The sequence below is a fragment of the Osmerus mordax genome, chromosome 5, assembly GCF_038355195.1.
Source record: "Osmerus mordax isolate fOsmMor3 chromosome 5, fOsmMor3.pri, whole genome shotgun sequence".
NCBI classification, from domain to species: Eukaryota; Metazoa; Chordata; class Actinopteri; order Osmeriformes; family Osmeridae; genus Osmerus; species Osmerus mordax.
The window spans coordinates 14,460,315-14,484,907 of NC_090054.1; the positions used below are offsets into that span (position 1 = coordinate 14,460,315).

A 24,593-nucleotide genomic window follows, 5' to 3' on the forward strand; every position below is an offset into this window, starting at 1 on the left:
TAGTCATTTAGCAGACGCTCTTATCCAGAGCGACTTACAGTAAGTACAGGGACATTCCCCCGAGGCAAGTAGGGTGAAGTGCCTTGCCCAAGGACACAACGTCAGTTGGCATGACCGGGAATCGAACTGGCAACCTTCGGATTACTAGCCCGACTCCCTCACCGCTCAGCCACCTGACTCCTGGTAGAGATAGGTGTATATTTGTGGGGAAATGAAAACGTCTTCAAAGGGAGCACCACTGGGAGGTGGAGAGATGAAGAGAAGGGTGAAGTGGGGATGTGACCTCTCCAAAACAACCCTGTGGTGACATGGGATAAGAACAGAACAAAGGTTGGCTTTTCTCTCCTCAAAGACAGCTGGTGAAGTCTATTTGTCATGTCCCGATGCTTATTTGTTTGGATGAATGCCTGCACGTGAGGCCCGGATTTGAACTATATCGGTATATGTGTGTATCATCCCTCTGAAGAGGGCTGTGAATTTGACTAATATAGATTCTGTCCAACGTGCTTGATATGGTTCAGCTGGTGTGCATGGCCTCTGGTCCTGCCACACAGAAGGCCAGCTGCAGCTTATCACCAGCTCCCAGAATAAGCCTTCTGTGGAAGGTAACAGTGCCAACTCCTCTCAGACAGAAGCTAGAAGTCTTCAGTTCTCCAGTCTTCCTTGAAAATAAGATGTGTTTCCCACTGCGCTTTACAACCTCGTACAAACCCTAATGTACAAACGCATACGGTGGCTGTACTCTCATTGTGTTGTTCTCTCTAGGATTGGGATTGATGCCTTTTAAAGAGACCTTGTATCTACTCTCAAAAACAACGGTGTTGGTTTGCCTGTGTGTGTGTGAATGTGTAGGTCTCTACACGTGGTTTTCGTATATGTTTCAGTGCATATAAGCAACATTGAAGCTGAAGAGTAACCCAAGCCTGTTAACTGTGGTCTCTCCCTCCCCCTCTCTCTCTCTCTCTCTCTCTCTCTCTCTCTCTCTGTCTCTCTCTCTCTCTCCATATATATATATATATTTCTCTCTTACTTTCTCTATTTCCTTCTCTCTGTCTCTCTCTCCCAGGCGGGCAGGCAGTAAGGCTTGACAGAAGATGCGACAGGGGTGGTGTCTCTTCAGATGGCTGGGGACAGGCATGGCCATCCTGGGGCTGCTCTCCTGCAGCCTGGGGCAGAATACCGAAGGTACATTCAAACACTGGACTTAAATGTGACCGAAACGTCAATATTGAAATTCAAACTTTTCCAAAAGTTATTACTGTAACTGTAACTCGTCTTGGGATGTAGTGAGGTTCTCTGAGAACATTTGAGGGTTTTTCGATGTTCTTCTGCATGTTCTGTACTGTGTTCCTGGGTCTTTACCCGAGGGGTTAAAGCTAAGGGTCATATTAATTGTATTTCTTGATAACAGTCCATGGAGTCTATAGAGCTGTGATAGATGGGTAAGGGTTGATGCAGAAGTTGTAGCCCTGCCAAGCATTTATAACCGTTCCAATTGGAAGGTCAAGGGGAATCAATTTTATTTAATACACGGGGGAAGATAGCAATAATGTCTTTCTCGCATGGGCATTAGAGATACTCTGGATGATGTTAAAGCGTGTAGCACTTACAGTAAAGCCCCCCACTCACCAAGAATCCTACCACCCACATTGCATATTACCACTGCAAGGCCATTATGAGTTCATACATCCAGATCATCCAGACATCTAGATGAATAGTCCTACTAAGAGGATTCACCCTGTAGTTTTATGTAAAAGTACTGAAAGTACCAAGGGAATCCCGGTACTCCCAGCAGTGGGTCTTTATCTTCTGTCTCATGTTAGTAAAAAGTCAGTAAATAGAGAGCGCTGAGGTCCTAGTCAACCGGGCTGTGTCCAGTACTGGCTACGTGACAGGACTGGGTCTCGCTGTATTACTGTACACTTTTTGATATGGTTTCATGTGCGTGGTTTGGTATCATGGAAACGTCGCTTATTTTCCCTGTCTCCCTCATGCCTGCATACAGTATTTCTTTTGATTGGTTGATTTTCAGATTATTACACTGCAGCGTGGGTTGACAGGAAGATGGCTTGGTTGTCGACATGGTTTCAGATCAGGGAACGTCTCCGAATGAAAGTTGGCGTGGCGGCGTAGTTATCGTCTTTATTGTAGCTCTAAATAAAGACCATGAGGTGTTGAGTGATCTCCTGAAGGTGAAAAGGGTGCATTGTGGGTGAAAGGCTTCTTCGGGATCCACTCTGTGTCTGCTGCTCTCAGCATATGAACAGATATGTGTGTTCATGTTGAGTGAGAAAACCACTGACTGAAAAGCACAGGGTTCCAATGTCTTAGCTGAACAGACATTTTTCCACTACCGCTTTGGATGTCCCAGTATGGCTTACCTTGGAGAACCTCAGTTTAGGTGTGAAGCTTTTAAAGCCTCTATATTTTCAGAGCTTTATAGGGTGGGGGTGGGGGGGTTGGCTGGCTGGCATACAAACCAGCTTGTTAATTAGGTTCAGTCACCTTGAGAATAAGGTAATTCCATTTTAAAGAAAACTTGATCCCTAAGTTTGTTTGTGATAAAAGCAACTCAGAGTTAAGTCCTGTTTGTAAGCTAAAGCATTGTGGAACCTCTGTGTACGTGCTTGCATGTGCATGTGTGCTAGTGCATGTGCATGTGTGCTAGTGCATGTCTGAGTTCTGCTTGTGCTCTGTTATTTACATAATTGAAGAGGCTTAACGGTACCACCGGCTGCTATAATAGGTTTTTTATTGCTACCAGAACAAGCCTGTCCTCTTGTCCTCTTTCAGACTGTTAGGGAATGTAGGTCGCTGGGTTTAGTTTGACGATAGAAATGTCCAACCAGGACCTAGATATCCAAGTAGTAATCTACTATCCAGTGCTACCACAGATCAGCACAGCTGTGTTTCCTCTCATCCCCAGTTTCTAATGAAACTCATGGGATAACATAGCTCTCATATCTTCATAGCCTGTCTTGAGTAGTGAGGAAGGTCTCAATGTGATGCATGGCTGCATTTCCTGTCCTTGTCCTGCTCTCTCTCTCTCTCTCTCTCTCTCTCTCTCTCTCTCTCTCTCTCTCTCTCTCTCTCTCTCTCTTTCTCTCTCTCTCTCTCTCTCTCTCTCTCTCTCTCTCTCTCTCTCTCTCTCTGTGTCCCTCTCCCTCTCTCTCTCTCTCTCCTTTCAGCGGATTCTCTATGCTGTGACTTGGGTCTGCGTCATAAAGGAGTTTTCTTCCCACTGATTAGCACACGGCCGCACTCTGTAATTTGAATCAATGCAGACACAGATAATTATATAGGGAACAGGTGGACATTACTGCTAGTTACAATGCTTGCAAATGAACCCTGATTTGATCATTGGGAGTTAGCCACTGTGGAGGAATGCCAGAGACTGAGTGTTTGTGTGTGTCCAGTGTCACCTAGGGAGGATCTTGATTTCAGTACGTATTCTTTACCTCCCTCTCAACCTCCTCTCTTCCATAAATCTCTCTGCACTGTCTATCTCAATGTGCCCCCTGCTCTGACTGACGGTTTATTCTCTAACTGTTAGATACCTAACCTACTGGGCTTGATGGTGAAACAATGTAGATGAAGAGGTTTATTGTTAAAATGCGGAATGGATTCATCTAAGAAATGTGAAATATGATAGTAAATAGTGGACATCAACTCGGTTACACCTCTCTCTCTTTGTCTCTGGGTCTCTTTCTCTCTCCCCATTTCATGCGTCCATTCCATTCGCTCAATCCTTTCTTCATGAGCCATCGTCTAGACTGCCGTGCTAGTCCTTAGCTGGGTCAGTCGATGTGTCTGCGTGTGAGCCTTTCAGCTCTCTGTTCTCCTCCAACTTTGCAGATGCGGCTTGTCCATCTCTCCTCCCTGAGAGGCCGCCCACATCCCAGTCTAACAAAGGTCAATGAAAGGTCATCCCTCCATCTGGAAAAGGACACATAGATATTATCCATCCCAAACCCTCTGGCAGACGTTGTTCGTTGGTGTGTCTAGGTGTGTTTGCGTGTTCACGCGCACTCTCCTGTTGTGGGTGGGTGCATATCGGTCTCTCTCATTCTTTTTCCCCCTCTCTCTTCATCTCTCTCTTTCTCCCTCTCCCAGTCTCAAGGCACAATTGTTTGTCTATTTCGGGGCTTTGACTGATTATTGGCCAGATGTGCAGACTGTCTGGCTGCTGCAGCCCAGGGGGGGTGGAAAGCAAAGGAGCGGATGGATGTTTTAATCCGGCCTCCCAGCAGGCTGTAATCAGGCTCTGTTTGGGCCAGGAGGGCATGGTGCCGTCAGGGGCCTGGTGAGGCCGGGTCCGGACCTCCTCCTGGACCTCTGGCCTGCTCCAGGGGAGCAGCTTGACCTCGCAGCAGTTCACCTGCTGTGTGATTGCATCTCTCTCCCCCTGTTACTGCCCCCACCACTACCACCACCACCGCACACACGCATCTCCCGCTCCCCCCTAGATAGGAATGAGGACGGGGTGGAAAGAGAAAGGGTTTAAAAGGGAGGGGATTATACTCCTATGACCCCCCCCCTCTCTTCTTTATCCTCATCAGTTACTGAACAGGGATTAGCGTCGGCCGCTCTGACACGCCTTCACCTTTCTCTCTGCCTTTTCCACCAGACCTGCACACACACACACACACACTCACACATGTCCCCCTTCACCCCCACACACAGCTTTTCCCAGCATGTATACGTGTGCAGAGGTGGCAGGGTTAAAGGCAGACCTAAAGGTGTTTTGAAGCAAATCCTTTCTTGCAATCGATTTGACTGCTTTCCTCTTGAGGTGAGTGGGAGGTGCAGGAGCAGAGGAGAAAGAGGAGGAATTCTGTGTTTCGACAAAGTATGAGTTGCCCATCATCAAGAGTACCATGCTGCTGCTTATTTCATGTCCTAAGGTGAGATGTTTTACTTTGCCGGAGAGTTTCTTTCTGTTGGGGAAACCTCTGGTTTGAGCTCTCTAATTGTGCTTTGGGAAGAATGTGTGGTGGTGGTGGTGGGGAGGGGGGGGGGGTGACATCATAGAGCGTCCTTACTTTCCCCACATACCCTCCACACTGCACTTAACTAAGGGCTTCAGGCTTTGGCTTTGGTTCCACAAGACCTTGGACTCCAGAGTGATGCTAAGTTGAAGAGGGGGCTGAATTCTTGGCAGGGCTGTGCTGCCCTCCACACCTCCAGTGAAGTATCCCTCCTCCCTTCTGGGATGTATAAACAGTGCGTTCCTCTTTTTTCATACTGACTTTTCCCTGTGACCTCCCATTAACCAGTGATGTGAGACGTTGGACAGGCGCCCTGTGCCTCTCAACCCGGCAACCACCTCCGCTGGCGCCGTCCCAGGGTGCACTTCAGACCTCAGGCGTCACACTTCATGCCAATGCAGTAAACCTGCCCTACCTGGGGAAAGGAAATGGCATCCTTGTGTGTTCAGAGTCCCCTACAGCACCATGGACAGCTCCCAATACCATAACCTTTGACCCTGCACACTTTAAGTGGAGGATGATGAAATCCCCGGCTTGGTGGCCCTGTCTGCTTGTGTCCGTGTCACCTCTGTTGTAGTCCATCAGGCTGTGTTACTGCCTGGAGAGTCTCGGCCCGTGAGAGAGGCTCTCCCCCCCAGGGTTCTCCCCCTCGCTGTCACCCAGGTTTGATATTTATATAAAGGGCAGGGGTATTTATGGCTGCATATGGAGCTATTAAAGTCTTTATGAGTGGAAGGACCTTGTGCTTGAGCTGAGACTGAGACATTTATCTCGAGCGAGAGGAGAGGTTTACTTTACTCTCCATTGCTCTTTCAGGGTGTCTGGCTAAGGCCCTGTCTGTCTGGGGCAATCCACAACAGGGGTAGGTTGGGCTGTGGTCCTGTTGAAGGGTTTCCTCAGAGTGTTCGAGCTGGGTGCCAGGCCATTTCCCAGGCCAATTTAGGTGAAAGATGGCCGACCACAGTGTGCAACAAAAGGTCCTTATGCAACATAAAGCCATATCTTGTTAAAAAGAAATCTTCTCTTGACATCCATCTTACATTTTGGGGGGTTTAGAGAAACCAATAAACATGTTCAATTGAAGTTTCGTAGCTCGAGGAGTTTGAATTGGTGATTAGGACTGTTGGATGATCTCCTGTAATGAAAGCAAATCACCAAGAGGTTCAAATGAGAATATTTAGATTGTGTTAGGATTAGCCTGCTGAAGCAGAGGAGTGCCTTGATTACCAATTAGCGATGGAGTGTTGCTTTTGTTAGCCTGATGCCTTTCCCTCTTCCCCTCCTTTGGCATCCACTGCTGGGAACAAGGAGAGATAGCACCATCAGACGAGCCAGGCTCCCCTCGGAGGGACACAAAAAGCAGCCTGCCGCTTCATGTTGAGGAGCGAATGCCCTGTGCTCAATCAGCCATGGTAATGGAGCAGGCTGATGCAACGCGAGAGAGTGGAGACTAGCTCTCCATTCAGTCCAAGCCTCCTTCAGCCGAGCCCTCGCCCCCAGGAGCCTGCCCCTTCGCTGTCTGATGCGTAAGAGACGCGTTGGCTGCTTGTTAAGGAAATTATGGCTGTACTGCATGGTGCTCTTTTAGTCCAGACCTTCACAGAACTCACTAACGAGGGGCCTTTCGTACAGCGGCACTGCCGGAGAGTGGAAATCCACGGGTTTTGCCTTCTTACAATCTTTGTTGTCTTGCTAAGTAACCATTAGCTAATGCCTCCAGAACGCTGGGACACCAGCACAGTACACCAGTAGAGGACTGCTGATCGACTAGGGAGTAAGCATGTTTTGGTCAATTAAAACATGAAATGGATGTATTTCCTGCTCATAAGCCTGCCTATAGGGACCCACACTGAAGCACCCATGTCGGCCAGAGGAGGGGGGGGTTACTGTTTTCAAGTGTAATTGTAGCATAATATTTCGGTTTGGCATTGTGGGGCCTTGTAGAACAAAGCGTTTCCATGCAGTGCTATGCAGTCCTCTGTTCAGAGGAATGGTCACATAAAGCATGGCTTTTCCCCAGCATGCCTCCTTCTGCAGTGCTCTTATGTATTGATTTAGTCTGGTAATAACTCTATACAATTGCTCCCAACATTCCATTTTTGATATTTGTGTTATACTGTATGTGCATTGTTTGTGTGTGACTGCTTTTCCATGTGCCTCCTTGCCTGTGTGTATGTGTACAGATTTGTATGTTGTGTGCATTCTCCAACATACCCCCTCCCCCCTTCCTCTCTTTCTTCTATCTTTCCCAGGACAGCCTGTGTCCCTCTTTTGTACTGTGTGTGCACAGTTACACTATTACAGCACACTTGGTTGTCTTATATGTCCTTTCAATGTACACTGCCACAAAGTGCAATGTCATTTCTATGGTCTCCTACAACTCTGCCTCTAAAACCAAGTTAACCCACTACATGCCTCCTAAGTCCAAGTTATCTTTTTAGGTTTGGCCCTGGTCTACTAGATAAGTGAATAAGTCTGTAAGCTGCTTTGCTTTGGGCGCGTGTGTTTGTGTGTATTAATAGTAGGTTTAATAATGCCTTACCAACCTGGGGAGTGTGGTGTTTGGGCATTTTAGCATGACTAAGCAGTGTTTACTCCTATGAGCTCAGTGCTTGAGGGGAGCAATGGGGGGAAGCAGTAGAGAACCATCTCAAAAATTCTCTCTCATAACTGCATGAGGCCTTCCCAGAGGGACAGTGCCTCTATGGGAAATGTCAGAAACAAACAGATAAACATCCACACGCTGCTGAAACATGACGAGGTGCTTCTCTTTGGATTTGTAGTCAACATGTGTCTCTGTATGCCGCGCGCTTTGAGCTGATGGGGTTGTCTGCTTGTGCGAGTGTCTGTATTTGTGTGTGTGCGTGTGAGTTTTTTGTTGTTGCTGTTCCTCCTCTACAGTGTGAGCTGTGATCTCAATAGGGGACCATTAGCAGTGCAACACCATGCATTGTTCTTCCTCCCTGCATGACTGCCTTCTCTACTCCAAAAAGCCCTTTGACATTTCTACACACATACACACACACACACAGACAGACAGACAGACAGTCAGACAGACAAACACTTTGCACTCACACACACACACACACACACACAGGAAAATACTTCCTGTGATCGTTGTGGGATTTCACAGAAAACAGCGGTTAGGATTCCAAAACCCTTGCCTACACACTCGCACACAATCTCTCTCTCTGATACTATGTGTAGCTCCTCACAGCTGATCTGCATTCTCAGGTTTATGTTCTGCTTTGTTTATGCCACAGGTTGTTGGGTCTGACCCACTTGATATATCCTCCTGTTGTCAGTATCAAAGAACACCTTGCTTTCTCTGCATCGCAGGCAGATATATGCATCTATAATTGCAGCAAAACACTGTGACATTGACTATGTTGCAGTTCCTACACGCTGGAAACCACCTACACTGCAAGCAAAGGCTCAACATGACTTGAAACACACACGTTGTCATTGCACATGTAGTTCAACCACATGAATCGTAACACAAACAAAAGGAAGCCATAAAGATAAGTTACACACATTTTCCCCTGTGTTTTGATACAAACAGAAATGGGAAGAATTAATTACATGAGAGATTTTTGCCTTGGGTTTCCAATCCTACTTCTTCTCTAATTATGATCCGTACCTGTGCTGTGGAAGAAGCTCTAATTAATACCACAGCCTAATTCTGACACCCTTAGGTTGTATTACTGATTAATGTGCACTTCATAACCTGCATTACTGGAGAGGCTGGGGACCATGCATATTTGAAAGAAACAGTAGCCTCTCGTTCACACCTAGAGACAAGTGTTTGGTTACATAAGTGGAGCCACGCAGCATACGGTCAGTGGGGAACCTGAGAGGGAGGGGCTGGGTGGTGCCTGGTGACAGGGTGCCTGGTGACAGCGTGCCTGGTGACAGGGTGCCGGGTGACAGGGTGTCGGTGTCCGACTACTCTGTCCCTGCCTGAGGACATGCAGGGTAAAAAGACACCACAGCTGGGCAACAGGCTGCGCGTGTTTGTAAACGTGGCCTTGATAGGGACACTTGAGGCTAAATGACCTACTGTTTAATGTCTGTGTGTGTGTGTGTGTGTGTGTGTGCACTGTGTGTGCGCGTGTGTGTTTGTTTGTGTGTCACATCAGTGGCTGTAATTCGATTTACCTTTTGTGCCCAATGTTCTGTTTCTTTTTCAATTTATGCACTCCACACAGCCCTGCCCATTTAAAAAAAAGCTCTCCTGGTTCCTGATGGGGAGTCCATACTTTTCCATTCCGGGCATGGGTTCATACTGAAAGGAACATGTGAGAATAGGAAACACTCAGCTGTCTTCACTATGGGATTATGAACTGTAATTCAGTAAGATAGTGTTCATCCTTGCTAAATAATGTCACTCCACAGCTGCCTGCAGAGAAGAGAGTTTCGACTGTCATGTCGGCTGAACTGCTAACTGTTCACAGTGCACTCTCTGTGTGTACCCGGTGGAATACCCCTCTCCCTCTCCTTTCTCTCCTCCCTATCTTCCTCCTCTCCCCTTGCCCTTAGTCCTCGGAGATTTCTTCCTCCCTTTTCTAACATCAAACCTCTCTCCAGAACAACAATTTCACGCTATTACTTTCTTCCATCCCTTCTGTTCTGCTTTCCGCCGGCACCACTAACTCTGACCCCCTCCAGACTGGAAGTACGAGGGTAAGAGGATAAACAGTACCTTTTCCTCTCTCTCCTCCTTGTCTTCTCTTCTCTTTTCTTTCTCTCTATATCTTATCTTGTCTATTCAATTTTGTATTGCAATTTCTTCCTTCTGTCTGTCTGTGTCTCTGTCTCGACCGCTCATATCTCTTTGACACATACGTGCACATACACACCCACACGCACAAACACCTGATCCTCACACACTGATGGAGCATAATGCCTCTCAGAACCTTTCAACCCTCTACCAGTCAGAGGTCTAGGCTTTCATTGCCTTTCGTCTCAGTGTCTTGTGGTAGCTGCCCTCCATCTGTGGTGCTTGTCTCGGTGTCCGCCTCGCTAATGTCATCCCATATGGCTGTCAGGTGGCACAAGATGGCCACACTCAGTCACCCACCCACCTGCCACCCTTCAACAGTCATTGGCGCCTCCATGTCACCAATACGTAACAACATAACACCCATCATGGCAGCTTATGTCAACATCTGATAAAACAAACAGTGGATAAAGCCCTGGAGACAGGACAGGGGGTGGGAAGAAATATTCCCATTTTAAGTCATGAATTTAGAATTTCTATTTAGAATCCAAGAATCATGTGATTTCAAGCTATTAGATGTATCTTGTGAACTTAAACTTGCATTTAGGTACTTATATTCATATACATCTCTAAACATTATTTGATATAAGCTGCTAAAAACTCATACACAAGCTATTTTAAAATTGTAACACGTTGTAGCAGGAAGCCATTTGCTAGTTCTAAGAAGCCTTTTGTGCTCTCTCTCTCCTGTCCTTGTCCTGCTCTCTCTCTCTCTCTCTCTCTCTCTCTCTCTCTCTCTCTCTCTCTCTCTCTCTCTCTCTCTCTCTCTCTCTCTCTCTCTCTCTCTCTCTCTCTCTCTCTCTCTCTCTCTACCACACAGAGTGCAAGCTGTCCAGGAATGGCCCCCCTGCCACCATAGTGACCATCGATGAGGAAAGCCCCAACGGTACGTACTGGACTTCCTCTCACCCGCTCCGCGCAGACTGCTGTTCACTAGCTAACACGACGCGATGCAGTGAAGTGAAAGACGCGCAAGAGTCAGGTGGCTGAGCGGTTAGGGAATCGGGCTAGTAATCAGAAGGTTGCTGGTTTGATTCCCCGGTCGTGCAAAATGATAGTGCGTCCTTGGGCAAGGCACTTCACCTCGGGGGAATGTCCCTGTACTTACTGTAAGTCGCTCTGGATAAGAGCGTCTGCTAAATGACTAAATGTAAAATGTAAATGTAAGACCACCTATTGAAATCCATGCTGAATTCTGAAGGGGGTGTGTGTGTGTATGTGTGTGTGTGTGTGTGTGTGTGCTCAAGCGTGTGGGACATCCCAGGGTGTGATGGTGCTGCGGTGCTGTGTATGGAGCTGTACAGATGGTGTTTGTAATAGTCACACTGCATGAATATGTGATTTCCTTTTGAGGGAAAGCTTAAGTGGCAACTCCGTTACCCAGAAGTCTGTGCTACACAGACCACATCATTGCTGTGTCTGTGTGCTACGCTGGGCCTCTGGTGGTCGTCTGGGCTGAGCATTGACGGAAGAACCGTACTGTTGGTTCTACCGACACGCCTGAGAGAAAGTGTGTTAAGTGTTTGCACGTCTATGGTTTGTGTTTCTGTGTTTCTGTGTGTGTTTGAATCTGTGAGAGAGATGCTCGTGACTGCTAGCTTGTCAGGAGACTGTGCTGTAGAAAGGAGGTAGATGAAGGCGTCTTCAGCCATGTGTGTTTGAATCTGCGAGAGAGATGCTCGTTACTGCTAGCTTGTCAGGAGACTGTGCTGTAGAAAGGAGGTAGATGAGGGTGTCTTCGGCCATGAAACGGCCCCGTGTCTCCTCCAGAGCTCCCCTGCAGGTATCAGCACTGCAGGTTAACACACCTAATGAGCAGCTCTCAAGAAAGATAGATATCTCTTGTTTACATCAAGTGCTACCGTACGTCCATACTCTTCATCGGGCGGATGCACACTGAACGGAGTGCGTGGTCACGCGTGCTCGGGCACTCGTGTGTGAATCTGCGTGTACATATGGCGGTGTGTGTAGTCATCAAGGACCGTGACTTGGCCCTTGATCGATTGCTGGCAAAAATGCATGTGATATAGGCAGCCAGGTTTGCATCAGAAAACTTGGACGCCGCCTGCCTGAGGGATTTGTGCTAATCTTCCTCAGAGAACACTCATTTACCTGGGATATGGGGCTCTCCTGGCCCTGTGTCCCTTTATTTATCTCTGGGAGATGAAAACGCCCTACCCCGTCTTCCTGTAATGGAATGTAGAAACGGCAACCAGTCATTATTGACCAACGCAATTATCCTTCTAAATGTGCTCCATTCCTTCTTCCTGTCACACAGACGCCACACAAATGAAACATAATATGATTCCATCTCTTCCTGCGTTCACTTTTCCATTAGTTTGCCTCCGGCTGGGAGGAACGGAGCGAACAGGGTGTTCACCAATCTTTCTGTGTTTGTTCTTGGGCGCGGAGAGAGGGTGCCATCCTTGTCTCTGAGGGGGAAATACTTGGAGCCCGGTGGAGATGAGAAGCGAGTGAGCAGCATCATTGACCAATGTTCCCCAGAAGTTCTACAGTTTACAAAGGGAGTGCTTTTGTTCAATTATTAATGGGACTATAGTTCACCTGGTCATCCAGACATATCTCTATTCTAGCATTTTGCTTCACTTAATTGATCCGGAAATGGAGCATTCCAGTTGATTTATTACATTGTTTAGTCAATGACATACTTAAGTAGCTAGCTAATGGTTGTGCTACTTAGCTACAGTATTTTTAGTTGTCATACAGAAATATGTTGTAGCTTGATAGGCTGTAGTATGCTCTGTTAAATGCTATTACATGGATATATTACAGTATTTGCAGATAATCACAAAATGCATTAATTCTTATGAATTCCAGTAAATTACAAATACTTCCATCAACATTTTACACCTTGGTACAGTACTTGGTATAACTAGGATAAAAATAACCAGGCAAGATAGCAGAACACCTGGGACAGACCTATTGAATGGGATACTGTCATGCATTTAATAATAAATCATAGAGGTGATAATCGTGGACGCAGAAGAGATTGGCATCAGGATGTTTACAGTATCTTATGACTGAGGTGTATCGAGAGATGGATATGAGATGGGGCTGAAACCCGTCAAAGCAGATTAAACAAATCCGTTGATGGTTCGATGACTCCAGGGATGTCGTTTTTTTCTCCAGGCGGTATCGGAGTTCTTTGGCCTTTTTTTTCCCCCTCCTCCATCTCAGTTGTGTGGCCGTGTGTCCGTGGGGGTTCTGCTCGGTGAGAGTAGCAGCTGAGGAGGAGGGGGGGGGGGGGGGCAGAGTAGGAGTGGGGCGCGTGGAGGACGGGAAAGGGGGGGCTAGCCTCTGGTGCCTTAGCAGTCTCTCTGACGAACGTAGAGGCAGCCAGCACAGAACATCATTGCGCCAATGAAGATCCACCTGACATACTGTACGCGTATTCGTTTTGCACAGCAGAGCTATTTACTTGCTCTGTCAACATTGCATTTATCAATGAAGTTAACGATGTCGAAAACATATTTTCATATTGGTGGAAAGGATTGTATGGAAGGTACATGGAGAGCCAGACAGACCCAGACGAACAGAGGTGCTGTAAGGGAAAGAGAGACAGGGTGGGGTGGGCAGAGGGAGGGGTAGAACTGGAAAGGTAAGACAGCTTATTGACAGAACCACTCCAACAACAGCAGAAGCAAATAAGCCCATCCATAAAGTGGAAGGCAGTTTCCTACCTCTTATCTTGTCACTTGCAAATTCCTGATTTGTATCATGCGAGGCCCGGGGCGTGTGAAGATCCTTCTTCCTCATGCATATTGAGCGACACCTTCCTGGAAATTGAAAAGAAAAATGAGGAAGCCTAGTAGCTGAGGGGTTTTTATTCAAAAGGTGCCGTTTAAAAACCCACATAAGTTGTTTCAATCTCCATCTCAGTGCCAGGTTAAACAAGTAGGCTACCTGACTGCATGGTCAACAACAGGGTTTTATAGTCAACATTCGAACTAGCTACAATCAATTCGATACAAGGGTTCAACACACTACACCAGGGCGTAGGACACAGCCACCTGGCCTTACTGGGATGAATGATAGCTTAGCAGAGCTAAGTCTGTTCTGTAAGCTGTTATCTGTGGGCATTGCAGTCTCTCTTTTTAGGCACTCATGTCAGGCTTTAGAAAGCCATGCCAGAGACGAGCACACCTAAGGAAACTGACAAAGCTGAAATTGAAGCAAACAGCCAGAATAGAAGGTGTTGATTTTAAATGCCATTTATCCATTGTCAGGGTCTCTCCAGTACACTCCTTCCCCTCCTCCTCCATACCGCTCCTCTCCCTCTTCTCTTTTCTTGTCCTTTTCTCCTGTCCTCTTGTTTCTTGTGTCCTCTCTGTTCTGCCTAAGGGGGTGGGGGGTGGGGGGGTTGGGGCAGGTGTATGTGGTTAGCTGAAATGATTGCAAGGCTAGCAATATGTAATTAGAGTGTGGCTGGGAAGCCAGGATTAGTATCCAACACCTGCCACTCCTCTGGATTAGAGATAGATAAAGATAAATAGAAAGTGAGGAAGGGGATGAGAGGAGTGAGGTAGAGAGCAGTATTGGACAGTCCGAGTGATTCAGCCACAATGCACCTGTTGGTCGTTTTTGAAGTGCTTTTTGGGAGTATGTTTGCATCTGTGTAGCTGTGTTGTATAAAGAGCGACTGATTAATTTTTATTTCATGGTACAATTTCACGTTTGTTTTTTAAATAATCAATCAGTGAATGTATTCTGAGCTATCACTAGATCCTTTGTCACTGGAATACAAAACAAACAAAACCAGAACCAAGCAGTTTACACATTTCACTTTGTCTCCAACTAATTAGAGAATTATTAGTCTTACTGTTGTTGTTCTCTGTACACAAGGACACATTTTGTGCTTTTGATGTGTGAATAAAGACTGCAATTAAAGTATTGTGTTGAGATAAATGGTCAGTCTAATTAGTTGTGTTGCTGTGGTAAATGACTGCGCCTCTGTGTTTGCCCTCATTAAGGAGCAGGAGAGACCTTTGAAGTTCAGCACTGCACTGTATCTTGATTTTCATCCACCTTACATCAGATGAAAACCCTCTATCACCACAATATACTGTAAAGGAAATTGAGATATTCACGGCCTGAGCTGTCATTGAACTATCCACCTAAATATGCTTACTTACTGTTTCTATTCCCTACTATTTTAACACTTGAAAAAAGGCGAAAAAAGAGTTGATGCTGGCATTCTAAACCCACACTGCATTATTCAGTTGTCTGCCCGTGAGGGAGGGAGATTGTCACGTTTGTTTACGGTTGTCCAACTTTCAAGGCTATATGTCATTTTGTATAAACTACTCTCATGGTAAACCTTGGGGGTTCTTTTAGTATAACATCTCCCTGTTTGGTAGTTTCCTGGGAAGTGTCTACTGCTCTCTCTGTGAATATTTGTCTTATGTGCTCTACAAGTTCACATGCTGTGGACGGGGTGGGCCGCTTTTAACAGATTAGGTTTCGGTTGTGTTGGTCCATTAGCTCATGATTTGCATTCTCAGTTGATAATGAAATGGCTTCTTCACCACCAATTAATTTCCAACACATTGCAGAGATTACCCATGGCTGTAATGCTCATACTCTACATTAAAGGGATTGGTCAATTTCATTTTCCTCTTGATACTCATTGACCTGGACATTTGGTTTTTCAGAACAATGTATAAAGCCTAATGGTGCGACTTCACTGCAGTCCGCTCTCTCAATTATATCATGAAAGAAGATTATATCATAGTGCAAAGTGATTGATGCGAGCAGACAAAGTAATATTTAAAATAACCTTCTGCACACCCACACAAATACATAAACAGTGTGAGCAGATTCAATCTCCATCTACTCCCACTTGCGTATCATCACAAGTTGAGAGGATGCTTTTTCCTCTATTGTCAAACTACCCATGTTAGCTGAATTCTCTCATTTGGGCTCTAAGACCCAGAACCGTGACCCTACAGTCACGGTGTTGCCCTCAGGCTGGGTACAGAGGCACTTCAGGACGCCCGAGTCTGCTAATGTGGAAGGCATGCGAGGTAGAGCTCATGTGCCCTTGATTTAGACAGTGGTAACAAGCAGGGAGAGTGCAGTAGCAAGGTAGCGTATGCTGCTGGGGCATCGTTAAGACCCTCATCATTGCCAAGATGAGGCTCAAGGTGTGCTACCGGAGGCCGGCTTCAGATGCCTTGATCTTTGCTGCAGTGGCTTAGGTCTGGAAAGTGTTAATGGCATCCACCCGGCCACCCTCTGAGAAAGAGAAAGACATGTGAAGAGATGGAATGAGAGACTGATAAAGGAGTGAGAGGGAGAGAGATTATGTTCATAAGGCCATTCTCTTTCAGATTATGTTTGTCTGGAGCAGTATTTGGTCGGCTTGTCTTAAGTCTGTCTGTCTCACGGAGAGCGTGACTGGATTGTTCGACTCTAAAGAAAATACACACACTTTCAGTAGCTCAGAAGATTTAGTCAACGGGGTCGCAATGTGATTACAGAGAACCAGTGTTTAGTAAGAGACAATATCTATCCATAATACAATCGGTTTTGAACTTGTTTACTGTGACTTAACAATAAACTCTGCTTTACAGAGCTTGAAAGTTGGCACGCCGAGGATGTGATATAGGGGTCACTATCTGGACCCTCGAAAATGTACATCTGGAGGGTTAATATAAGTATTAGCAGGTCCTAATACTTTGAGTTACTCTGCTGAGTGCTGACTATGGTATCAAAGCAAGCTGTAGATTGAAGGCCTATCCCAATGATGTTCTTGTGACCCAAATGAAAGAAAGGAGAAGTAATCCAAGACGATGCCTTGGGACAACTTTGATAATTTTCGTAAACAGGAGGGCTGACTGTAACTGTGTGCGTTTTGCACTATGCCTGCTTTCTCCTGTGGGGGGGAGACTAGCCCAATTTCTCCCTCTCTTTCTCTAAATATAACCTACTGTAAGGAACAGCTGTTCCTCTCTTTCCATTAGGCAGTGTGGCTCCAGTTGACTCTGGCAGTAAGGCATAAACAGACAGATGTTTGTGCGGATCAAATTACACCAGATGTAATTAGAGGTTATTAAGCACTTGGAGCACTAAGATGACGTTGGTGTTAACATTCCCGCTCGGTTGAAGGCGGCTGTAACTTATCATATTTTTCTAGCTGGCAGAGGTTGCACTGTGGTGAGTCCCCTGACAGCTGGTTGGTGTGTGTGTGTGTGTGTGCATGTGAATGTGTGTGTGATGGTGTTTTGTTTTGTTTGTATTGGAGATAGACTCTTATGTTTGCTGATGTCACACACTACGTGCTGTCCTGTGTTGTAATGTACATCATTTCCAATTCACATTTCATGTCTGGTGTAGGATCATATTGACACTACAGTGTCAGTGTGTATTTTCCATGCGCAGGCTTGCTCAATCTCACACTACTTACACCTGGTTGATAGGTGTCTAAAAGGGGTTGGGTGAGAAACTCGAGGTATTTAGCACTGCGGGCCAAACACACACACATTGACACCTCATATCGGTCCCTTGATGAATCCAAATGCAAGCCAGTGTCTGTGCCATCATCAGGCTTGTGTTGAGCTTGATTCCGAGGGAATGACATCCATTCATAGCTAAAACAAATGCTTGCTCTTTAATTACAGACTACATTACAATATGTTCTATTAGCTAGAAATAGCTGTCTTACTTGGTTGTTATAATAATTGTGATTATTTGTATTGGGCAGATCTTAATGAATATGTTTTGAGTCTAGGGATGGACTTCAGTCATCAAAGCTCAGAAGACATGAAAGGCATTTCCAAATGACCTGATGCCACACACTCTTCTGTCTCTCCGTAATGAATAGTCCACTGGGGCTCTATTCATAAGACAAGTGTACTTAAATTGTATTCAAAGATCCATCTATAGGTCCATCTACAGTCTATCTCTGTGCCACTATGAGAGGCATCTGTTTGATGTGGTGAGGCATTGGGGATGCAAGTGGTGTCTGAGAGAAAGTCAGGTCCTCCCTCCACCCCCAGAAGCCCCCCTGAACTGTGTGAGAAGGCTACTCGGCATGTCTGACAGGTGCTAAGCTGGCCTGTGGAACATGGCCCTGCGTTGACTTTAGTTCCAACACCGACTCATAGAACCGAAGTATTTCCAGGAGAGGAGGAGGAGAGATTCAGTATACAATTGGCAGAGAAGCCTAGTAAGAAAGACTTGCCAACTTGGTATGCTGGATTAGTGGATGAATAGAAGTTTTGACTCTTCACAGTCACATCTCTTGAGACTGCGCCTGCATGCATCTCATTGAGAGTGGAGCAGCATGAAAGGGTTGTCGCGGAGCAGAAGAGTGGTGTAATAATTACCTATAGGACGCAAGGAGGCCTCTCCTCCCCCACATCTAATCTTATCAGCCACGTCATTTATGACCTCTAGTATGTGTTCTGAGAAGATGTGGCTCCCTGATGAAGCCTTTGAAGCAGAACTATTTTTGACAAGACAATGTTTTCGATTAACGGACCTGCAACAGCAACCATCTTCAACTTTCAACGAGATTCTGAGAGATCCATTATTCTAATGGCCTCGTGTTGATGTCAGGCTGAGACGATGATGTCCTTCTGATTGCAACACAGATACATAAAAAACGTGTTGCCAGAAACGAGTGGCTCAAAAAATAAAATAAACATTGGAACAAAACAAAACATGAAACATTGGAAGCAGTACGACTTATCATCGCTCTTCCATAGACGCTACTACTTAAGAGTCTGAATGATTCTGCAGTAAGGGTAAAGCCTTTTTATTAAAGCATAAAATACTGGGTGTTATAGGGTAGAATTAAAGTAATCATTAAGACGCCACCTTCCTCTTAGCTTTTAGAGCTCAATCCTCTACTTACTTATGGTATATGTGGGAGATTAGTGCTGCAGGTTGTGAACTGTTTTAGAACACATTTTAATCCCTGCACAATGTCTCTGGAGGCTCTAAACTTGTTCTCATGTGACCACATAGAACACATAAACTTCTATTCTCCCTCAAGGGTGGTACCAGCTTTATTCAAAGATATTTGTAGTCTTGTGGTTTGCCTAATTAAAGATGTATGCACCGAAGGGATTGACCCCAGACTCCAAGCCCAAGTGTTAACCAGTAGACCAAGACCATAGTTCCTCACCACTTCTGCTACAGATGGCTCCTAATCAAGGTGTCATGTGTGACCCGAATATCAGTTATCCTGGACAGCATTGACTGTCTCCTACCAAGCGCGAGGCCAGATTTTCCACTGTGTTTCCAGAGTCAGAAATAGTCTGCTCATAGGAGACCACCACAGACCTCAGCTTTTAATCTTCTACTGATTAAAAGCCAGGAAGGAAATGGTGCAGATAAAGTGGCCCGTGAGGAACATCATTAGGAAGGCCAGGGTTTGCGGACAGATAGCGTTGGGTATGCTGCCGTCTACGTTGGTGGAACACGCTGAACCAGCATTTAGAAGAGGCCTGGCCTGATGGTGAGTGGTATTCTGGATCATAGACAGATGTACTTTGTTCTGCTGGTTCCTCTCTGCAGGCACGGTTCTGGTCGAGAATATGCAGATCAACGGAAGAGCCCAAGATCCAGACAGAACCATCTCCCTGTTGCTACTGGAGAACTACGACCACTGGGTCATTCTGGACTCAGCGAGGCAGAGGCTATTTTTGAACAGCACCGGACGAGTTCTGGACAGGGATGTGAGTATGACACATGGAGGACACAGATTTTACGGGCAGATATTTTCCGATTTAACAATGTTGTATTTATGTACTGTAGATTATGTACTGGGGTATATACTGGGGTCATTGTATTGTGTTGAGCTATTCATCATTTATCTGGTGTAACAGAGTCATGATATTTTGACAAAGGATTGAATAAGCCCAATAATCCTGCTAGAAATGTCAAATTCTACTGCGTGTAGGAATCAAAAGAACTTTTGATAGGTAAAATCATTGGCCACTGTAAACACTGGTACTGGTATCAAACATTTCCAGAAAATGCTGCGGCTCCTGACATCTCCTATTATTTCTCCTACTCCTGGATCGACTTCTCTGCAATTACCTTATAGCGCTTTGTTTGCCAAGAGTTTTCTTAGCAGATGTGTCTGGGAGATTTCAAAGAGACTTTATTGGCCGGGCATTCTCACTCCAGCTCTTTGCTCTGAATGGCAACATGTATTTTCTCGATCATCAAGGTGTGGTGCTGTTTTTCTTTTTTCCTTTTTCCCCCAAATGTGTCTGTCCTGGTTGGATTAGTTTGAAAGCATTGCCCTGGCTAGGAGCCTATCTGTCGCTTCTCAGCGGCCTGTCTGGGTGTGTACAGATGGCATGTCTAGATTGCCAGAATATTGGAGGGTAGCAATGGAAAGGTAAGGAGGATTATGTGTCCAGATGACTGGCATGCACCTGTTTGCTGTTTTCTGGGGCACAAAAAGAAAGATAAAATCAACCCCTAAGAGCTTTGACCATAACAGTTTCATTAATAGATTTTTATGTGATTTATTTTCAAACGATTGTTCGATTGACCATCTCTCTCCTTCTGTCTCTCGTTCTCTCTCTTTCAGCCCCCCAACTACATCACTACCATCGTGGTTCAGATACAGTGTACCAATGAACTTGTTGGCACTGTGATTTTGCACGAGGTCCGCATCGTGGTGAGGGATCGGAACGACAACACGCCTCGCTTCCAGCAGCCGCGCTACTATGTAGCCATCAACGAGGTGAGAGACAGGTAGAGGTGGAGAGAGAAACAAATTATCCTTAATGCTCTCAATGCCTGTCCATAGTTAAGTCACCATTGGTTGGGCTGTGACCCCCTCCCAGAATCATCCAATTAGGTTTGACAGTTTTTGTGACCCCAGATGGACTCGCTGATTACATGCTAGACGACATGCTACAGTACATGCCTAACCAACTGATTTTGTTGTTATACAGAAAAGCTGTTACATGAAGTTCATACATCTAGTCATCCTTATTCATTATGTTGTTGTTTGTCAGTGTAAACTTGGAATACAATGTGCAATTTTAAATACATGAATTTCCCAGTGTAATGTGTGAATTTACCTCTTAAAACTCACAAGTAGAAGAGGATTTACAGAAGGTCTAAACAGTAGCATACTCATGTTACTATTATTCAGATCACACAGGAAAATAATCCACATACTGAAGCAGAAGAGATAAGACTGAGCCTCAGGTGTATTCCTTCATTTCTATCTGAGTATATTTTTTCCCCATCTTATTTTGCCTGAACACTTTCTGCTCATGGACGTTGGGAAACACTGTGATAGCTATTTTACGCACGTTAGGCTGCAGCTGCCCTAAAACAAGACAACAAAAGCAGATCTTCCGCTCTTCAAAATAACTACTCTACCTTCAGCACACGGAATTTGCTGGGTAATGCGTGGATGCAAGCAAGCTTGCGTGTCAGCAGTGAATCATGGGGTTTGTGTCTCTGCGTGATATAGATGTCACCATGCTCTGTGCCCCCAAGAGCTTACCCATGATGCCTTTGACAAATATAATCAGCTCAGGGAGTGTGCATTTGTTCAAACAAATTTGTAGTGTTTGTGTGTGTGTGTGTGTGTGTGTGTGTTCCACATGTGAGAGAGTGTTTGTGTATTATTAAAAAGGAAGGTGATGACTCTGAACCAGTAGACTAGCCCCTTGTCCCATGCAGGGTGTTTCCGGAATGGCAAATTCTGTGTGTGCCATGGCTGTGTATGGAATTCCAAAACCTGTTACATAAAAAATGGAGCAGATCAACATTCATTACGACATTCCATTCTGTAACATCAGTTGTTGACTCAGCATTCTTTTGCTACAATATCTCAGCTGCATCATTGTCCTTTTGACACCAACACATTTTGCTAGGTATATATTTTTGGATTTTGTTGGCGTGTTTACCAACAGCACATCACATTAACATATTAGCATTGTTGATGTGCATTAGCATCAGTCACTGCTTTTCCTATTCTTGAGTTGAGGCCATTTGCAGAGCATTGCTATTCTAGAAAACACAACTATGGAGAAAATGTTCAAATATGAAGTGTAAATAGACCCATGCTGTACATATGTATGTTGTTCATACCGTAGAGAATGGCAGTAAAGATCTGTGTTACACCCTTAGTTAACTTGACTGTAAGGACTTCCCTTGCTATGCTTCCATTGAGATTTACATTTAGTCATTTAGCAGACGCTCTTATCCAGAGCGACTTACAGTAAGTACAGGGACATTCCCCCGAGGCAAGTAGGGTGAAGTGCCTTGCCCAAGGACACAACGTCAGTTGGCATAACCGGGAATCGAACTGGTAACCTTCGGATTACTAGCCCGACTCCCTAACTCCCTTGCTCTGGCAATCAGAAAAAGAGCATTTCAGAAATGGTAAAACTGTGCTAACGTTGCAGGTCAAGCTTAAACCATCTCAGTCTTCTCTCCTTCAAGAACCCTGAACAAGAGGGTGCATCAAACCATCCAAAACTTAACCATTAAGATGTCAAACCAGCAGACCATGAGCTGGGCTGAGGAAAGTGGGAGACAGATTTTTTTGGGGGGGAATAAACTTTACCTTCTGGATGGATACATGTTAAAACCCCACCCCCTGTGCTTCTTAGATATTGAAATATTGAAGATATTGAAATGCTGAAGAAGAATTGAACAAGACTACGGTAACTTTTTTGGCACTCCAGACAACTGGAATGCGGAAGGCTGACAATGCTAAATATGTTGCACTGCTTTGTCAAACTGCCTATCCCTTTCCAAATAAAATGTTTTACTGGCTATGTGAGGAAGCCTACAAAGACAAAACCACTATTCCCACACAGTCCTAAAGCCCAAATATTAGGGAATAGTAGGTAACGCTCCTAGAGTATGAGTAGTAAGAACTAATATTCTTCATTGCTATTCAAGTAATACTATTCAGGCCAGAGGGTTGAATCATCCATTCCCTTTAGAGCAGCAAATAATATAAAATAGATTAAATCCACAGTAAATAAATAATTATGTAGAATATGTGCTATTATATTAATACTGGCTTGCATCTACAATTTATTATCCCTCCACAATCTCCTGAACAACACACACATTTTAGATGTCTGTTTTATTCAAGTCACACCATAGTTATGGGATGGAGGTTGAGGCCGGAACCAGAGCAGTAACTGTGGAAGTAGCTGCACAGTGGCTTCTAGACTACTAGCCCTCAGAGCATCGTGCAAGCTACCTTCCCACCCATTTCACGCTAATTAGAGCCCAACCATTTTGATGGTGTGAAGGGGAGACCATGTCTCACATAGACAGGGTCTGAGTGCAAATTGAGTGTTTCCCTAAGGAGACTCTGTGCTGTATGAGGACTGTTGACAACTTCCCTCTTTCTCTGATGTCTTGGCTCCTAGCTGACTCCAGTGGGGACCATCATCTTCACAGGCTTCTCAGGAAACAACGGTGCCACTGACATCGATGATGGGCCCAATGGACAGATAGAATATGGCATCCAGTACAACCCCAATGACCCGGTACAGAGATCTACTGCTGACTTTCTCGCCCAATAAAGATAGCACCACATGAGAACCACACCATTACAGTTGTTCATCTCTTCTTCTGTTTCTCCCAATTGTCTGTGTGTCTGTCTGTGTTTCTGTCTCTCTCTCTCTCTCTCTCTCTCTCTGTCTTCAGGTAGCTAATGATACAGTGTATGTAGCAAACACTCTTTCAGGCTTCATTGCTCTGGCTGAGAGACTGAACTATGAAGAGAGAACACGCTACCTGGTCATTATTCAAGCAAATGTAAGTCTGTCAAAGTGTTAAGCTTGACCTTTACACTGTTTTGTATGATGTTAAATTGGCCTTTAGATATAACTCCATGTGCCAGTAAACTGACTTTGTAAAGCTTGTTTGGTTCAAATGCTGATGGAGCTCAGCTGGTGCTTTGTATAATTGTTAATTTGTAAGATGGAATATGGCCATTCAGCTACTTAAAATTTCACCTTGTCTAAATTAATTGACGTTTCACATAGGCATGCTTGAGGGAAAAAGTGGGGGTTATATTGCTGCTTTTGCCTGTCAGTAGTCAACAGAGACTCATTCTTTATCTTTCTCAAACAACAACGGTAATTTTCATATGCAGACAATTTGTTTGGTTTGATGCTCCCGTTGTAGTTCATACAAGCAAAAGTCATGGATTGGAGGATGGATGGAAATTGTATTTCTTGTTTTTGTTCACTGCTTGACAGAGAAGTTGTCTCATCACAGAAGACGCATGATAATTGATTTGCATTTGTTATGGCATATGAACAGTTCTTTTTTCCAACACATAATTTTTGAAGTCAATTGTGAAGAGGCAATTTTGGAAAAACAACAAACACATCAGCGTAGCCTCTAGAGTAGACTTAAAGCAGAGAAAAAGGCAGAGAAGTTGCCCCCTCCGCAGGTTTTGGTCTTTATTTACTGCCTCATTTGCATAATGACTCCAGGCTGTCTATGGGGTTTTGTTAGATTACTGTTCATAGGCTAACAGCTTTACATATCAGCTTTGATTTAATTAGAGTTTTTACAAGGGGAAGGGCAATCACCCCCAGTCTCCCACCAGGCAAAGGAAGGGAGAAATATTGAAAATCAAGGAGCACTAATGAAGCCTGTTTAAAAGCTGGAATTATAATGAAAGCATTTTTGTGAGTGCTTTCGGATGGTCTTGTGTATTACTCATGGTCATTAGGCACACAATCCCGATGTGGATTACGAATCAAACACTGAAACGCTACAAGAGAGCATTATTAATTGGGAATAAACTTTGATAGATCAAAAAATAGATTTGTAGAAATAGAAGT

The 24,593-nt window shown here is 45.0% G+C and overlaps 1 protein-coding gene across 1 annotated transcript in view; it reads left to right on the forward strand.

The window, feature by feature from the left end:
• Positions 1-1,094: 1,094 nt before the first annotated feature.
• LOC136942904 (protocadherin-15-like) overlaps positions 1,095-24,593 on the forward strand; it is a 97,335-nt gene continuing 73,836 nt past the window's right edge. The window contains 6 exon segments of the mRNA XM_067235951.1: positions 1,095-1,185; positions 10,589-10,654; positions 19,312-19,472; positions 20,339-20,494; positions 23,163-23,282; positions 23,443-23,553. Coding sequence (XP_067092052.1) covers positions 1,095-1,185; positions 10,589-10,654; positions 19,312-19,472; positions 20,339-20,494; positions 23,163-23,282; positions 23,443-23,553 — 705 coding nt within the window.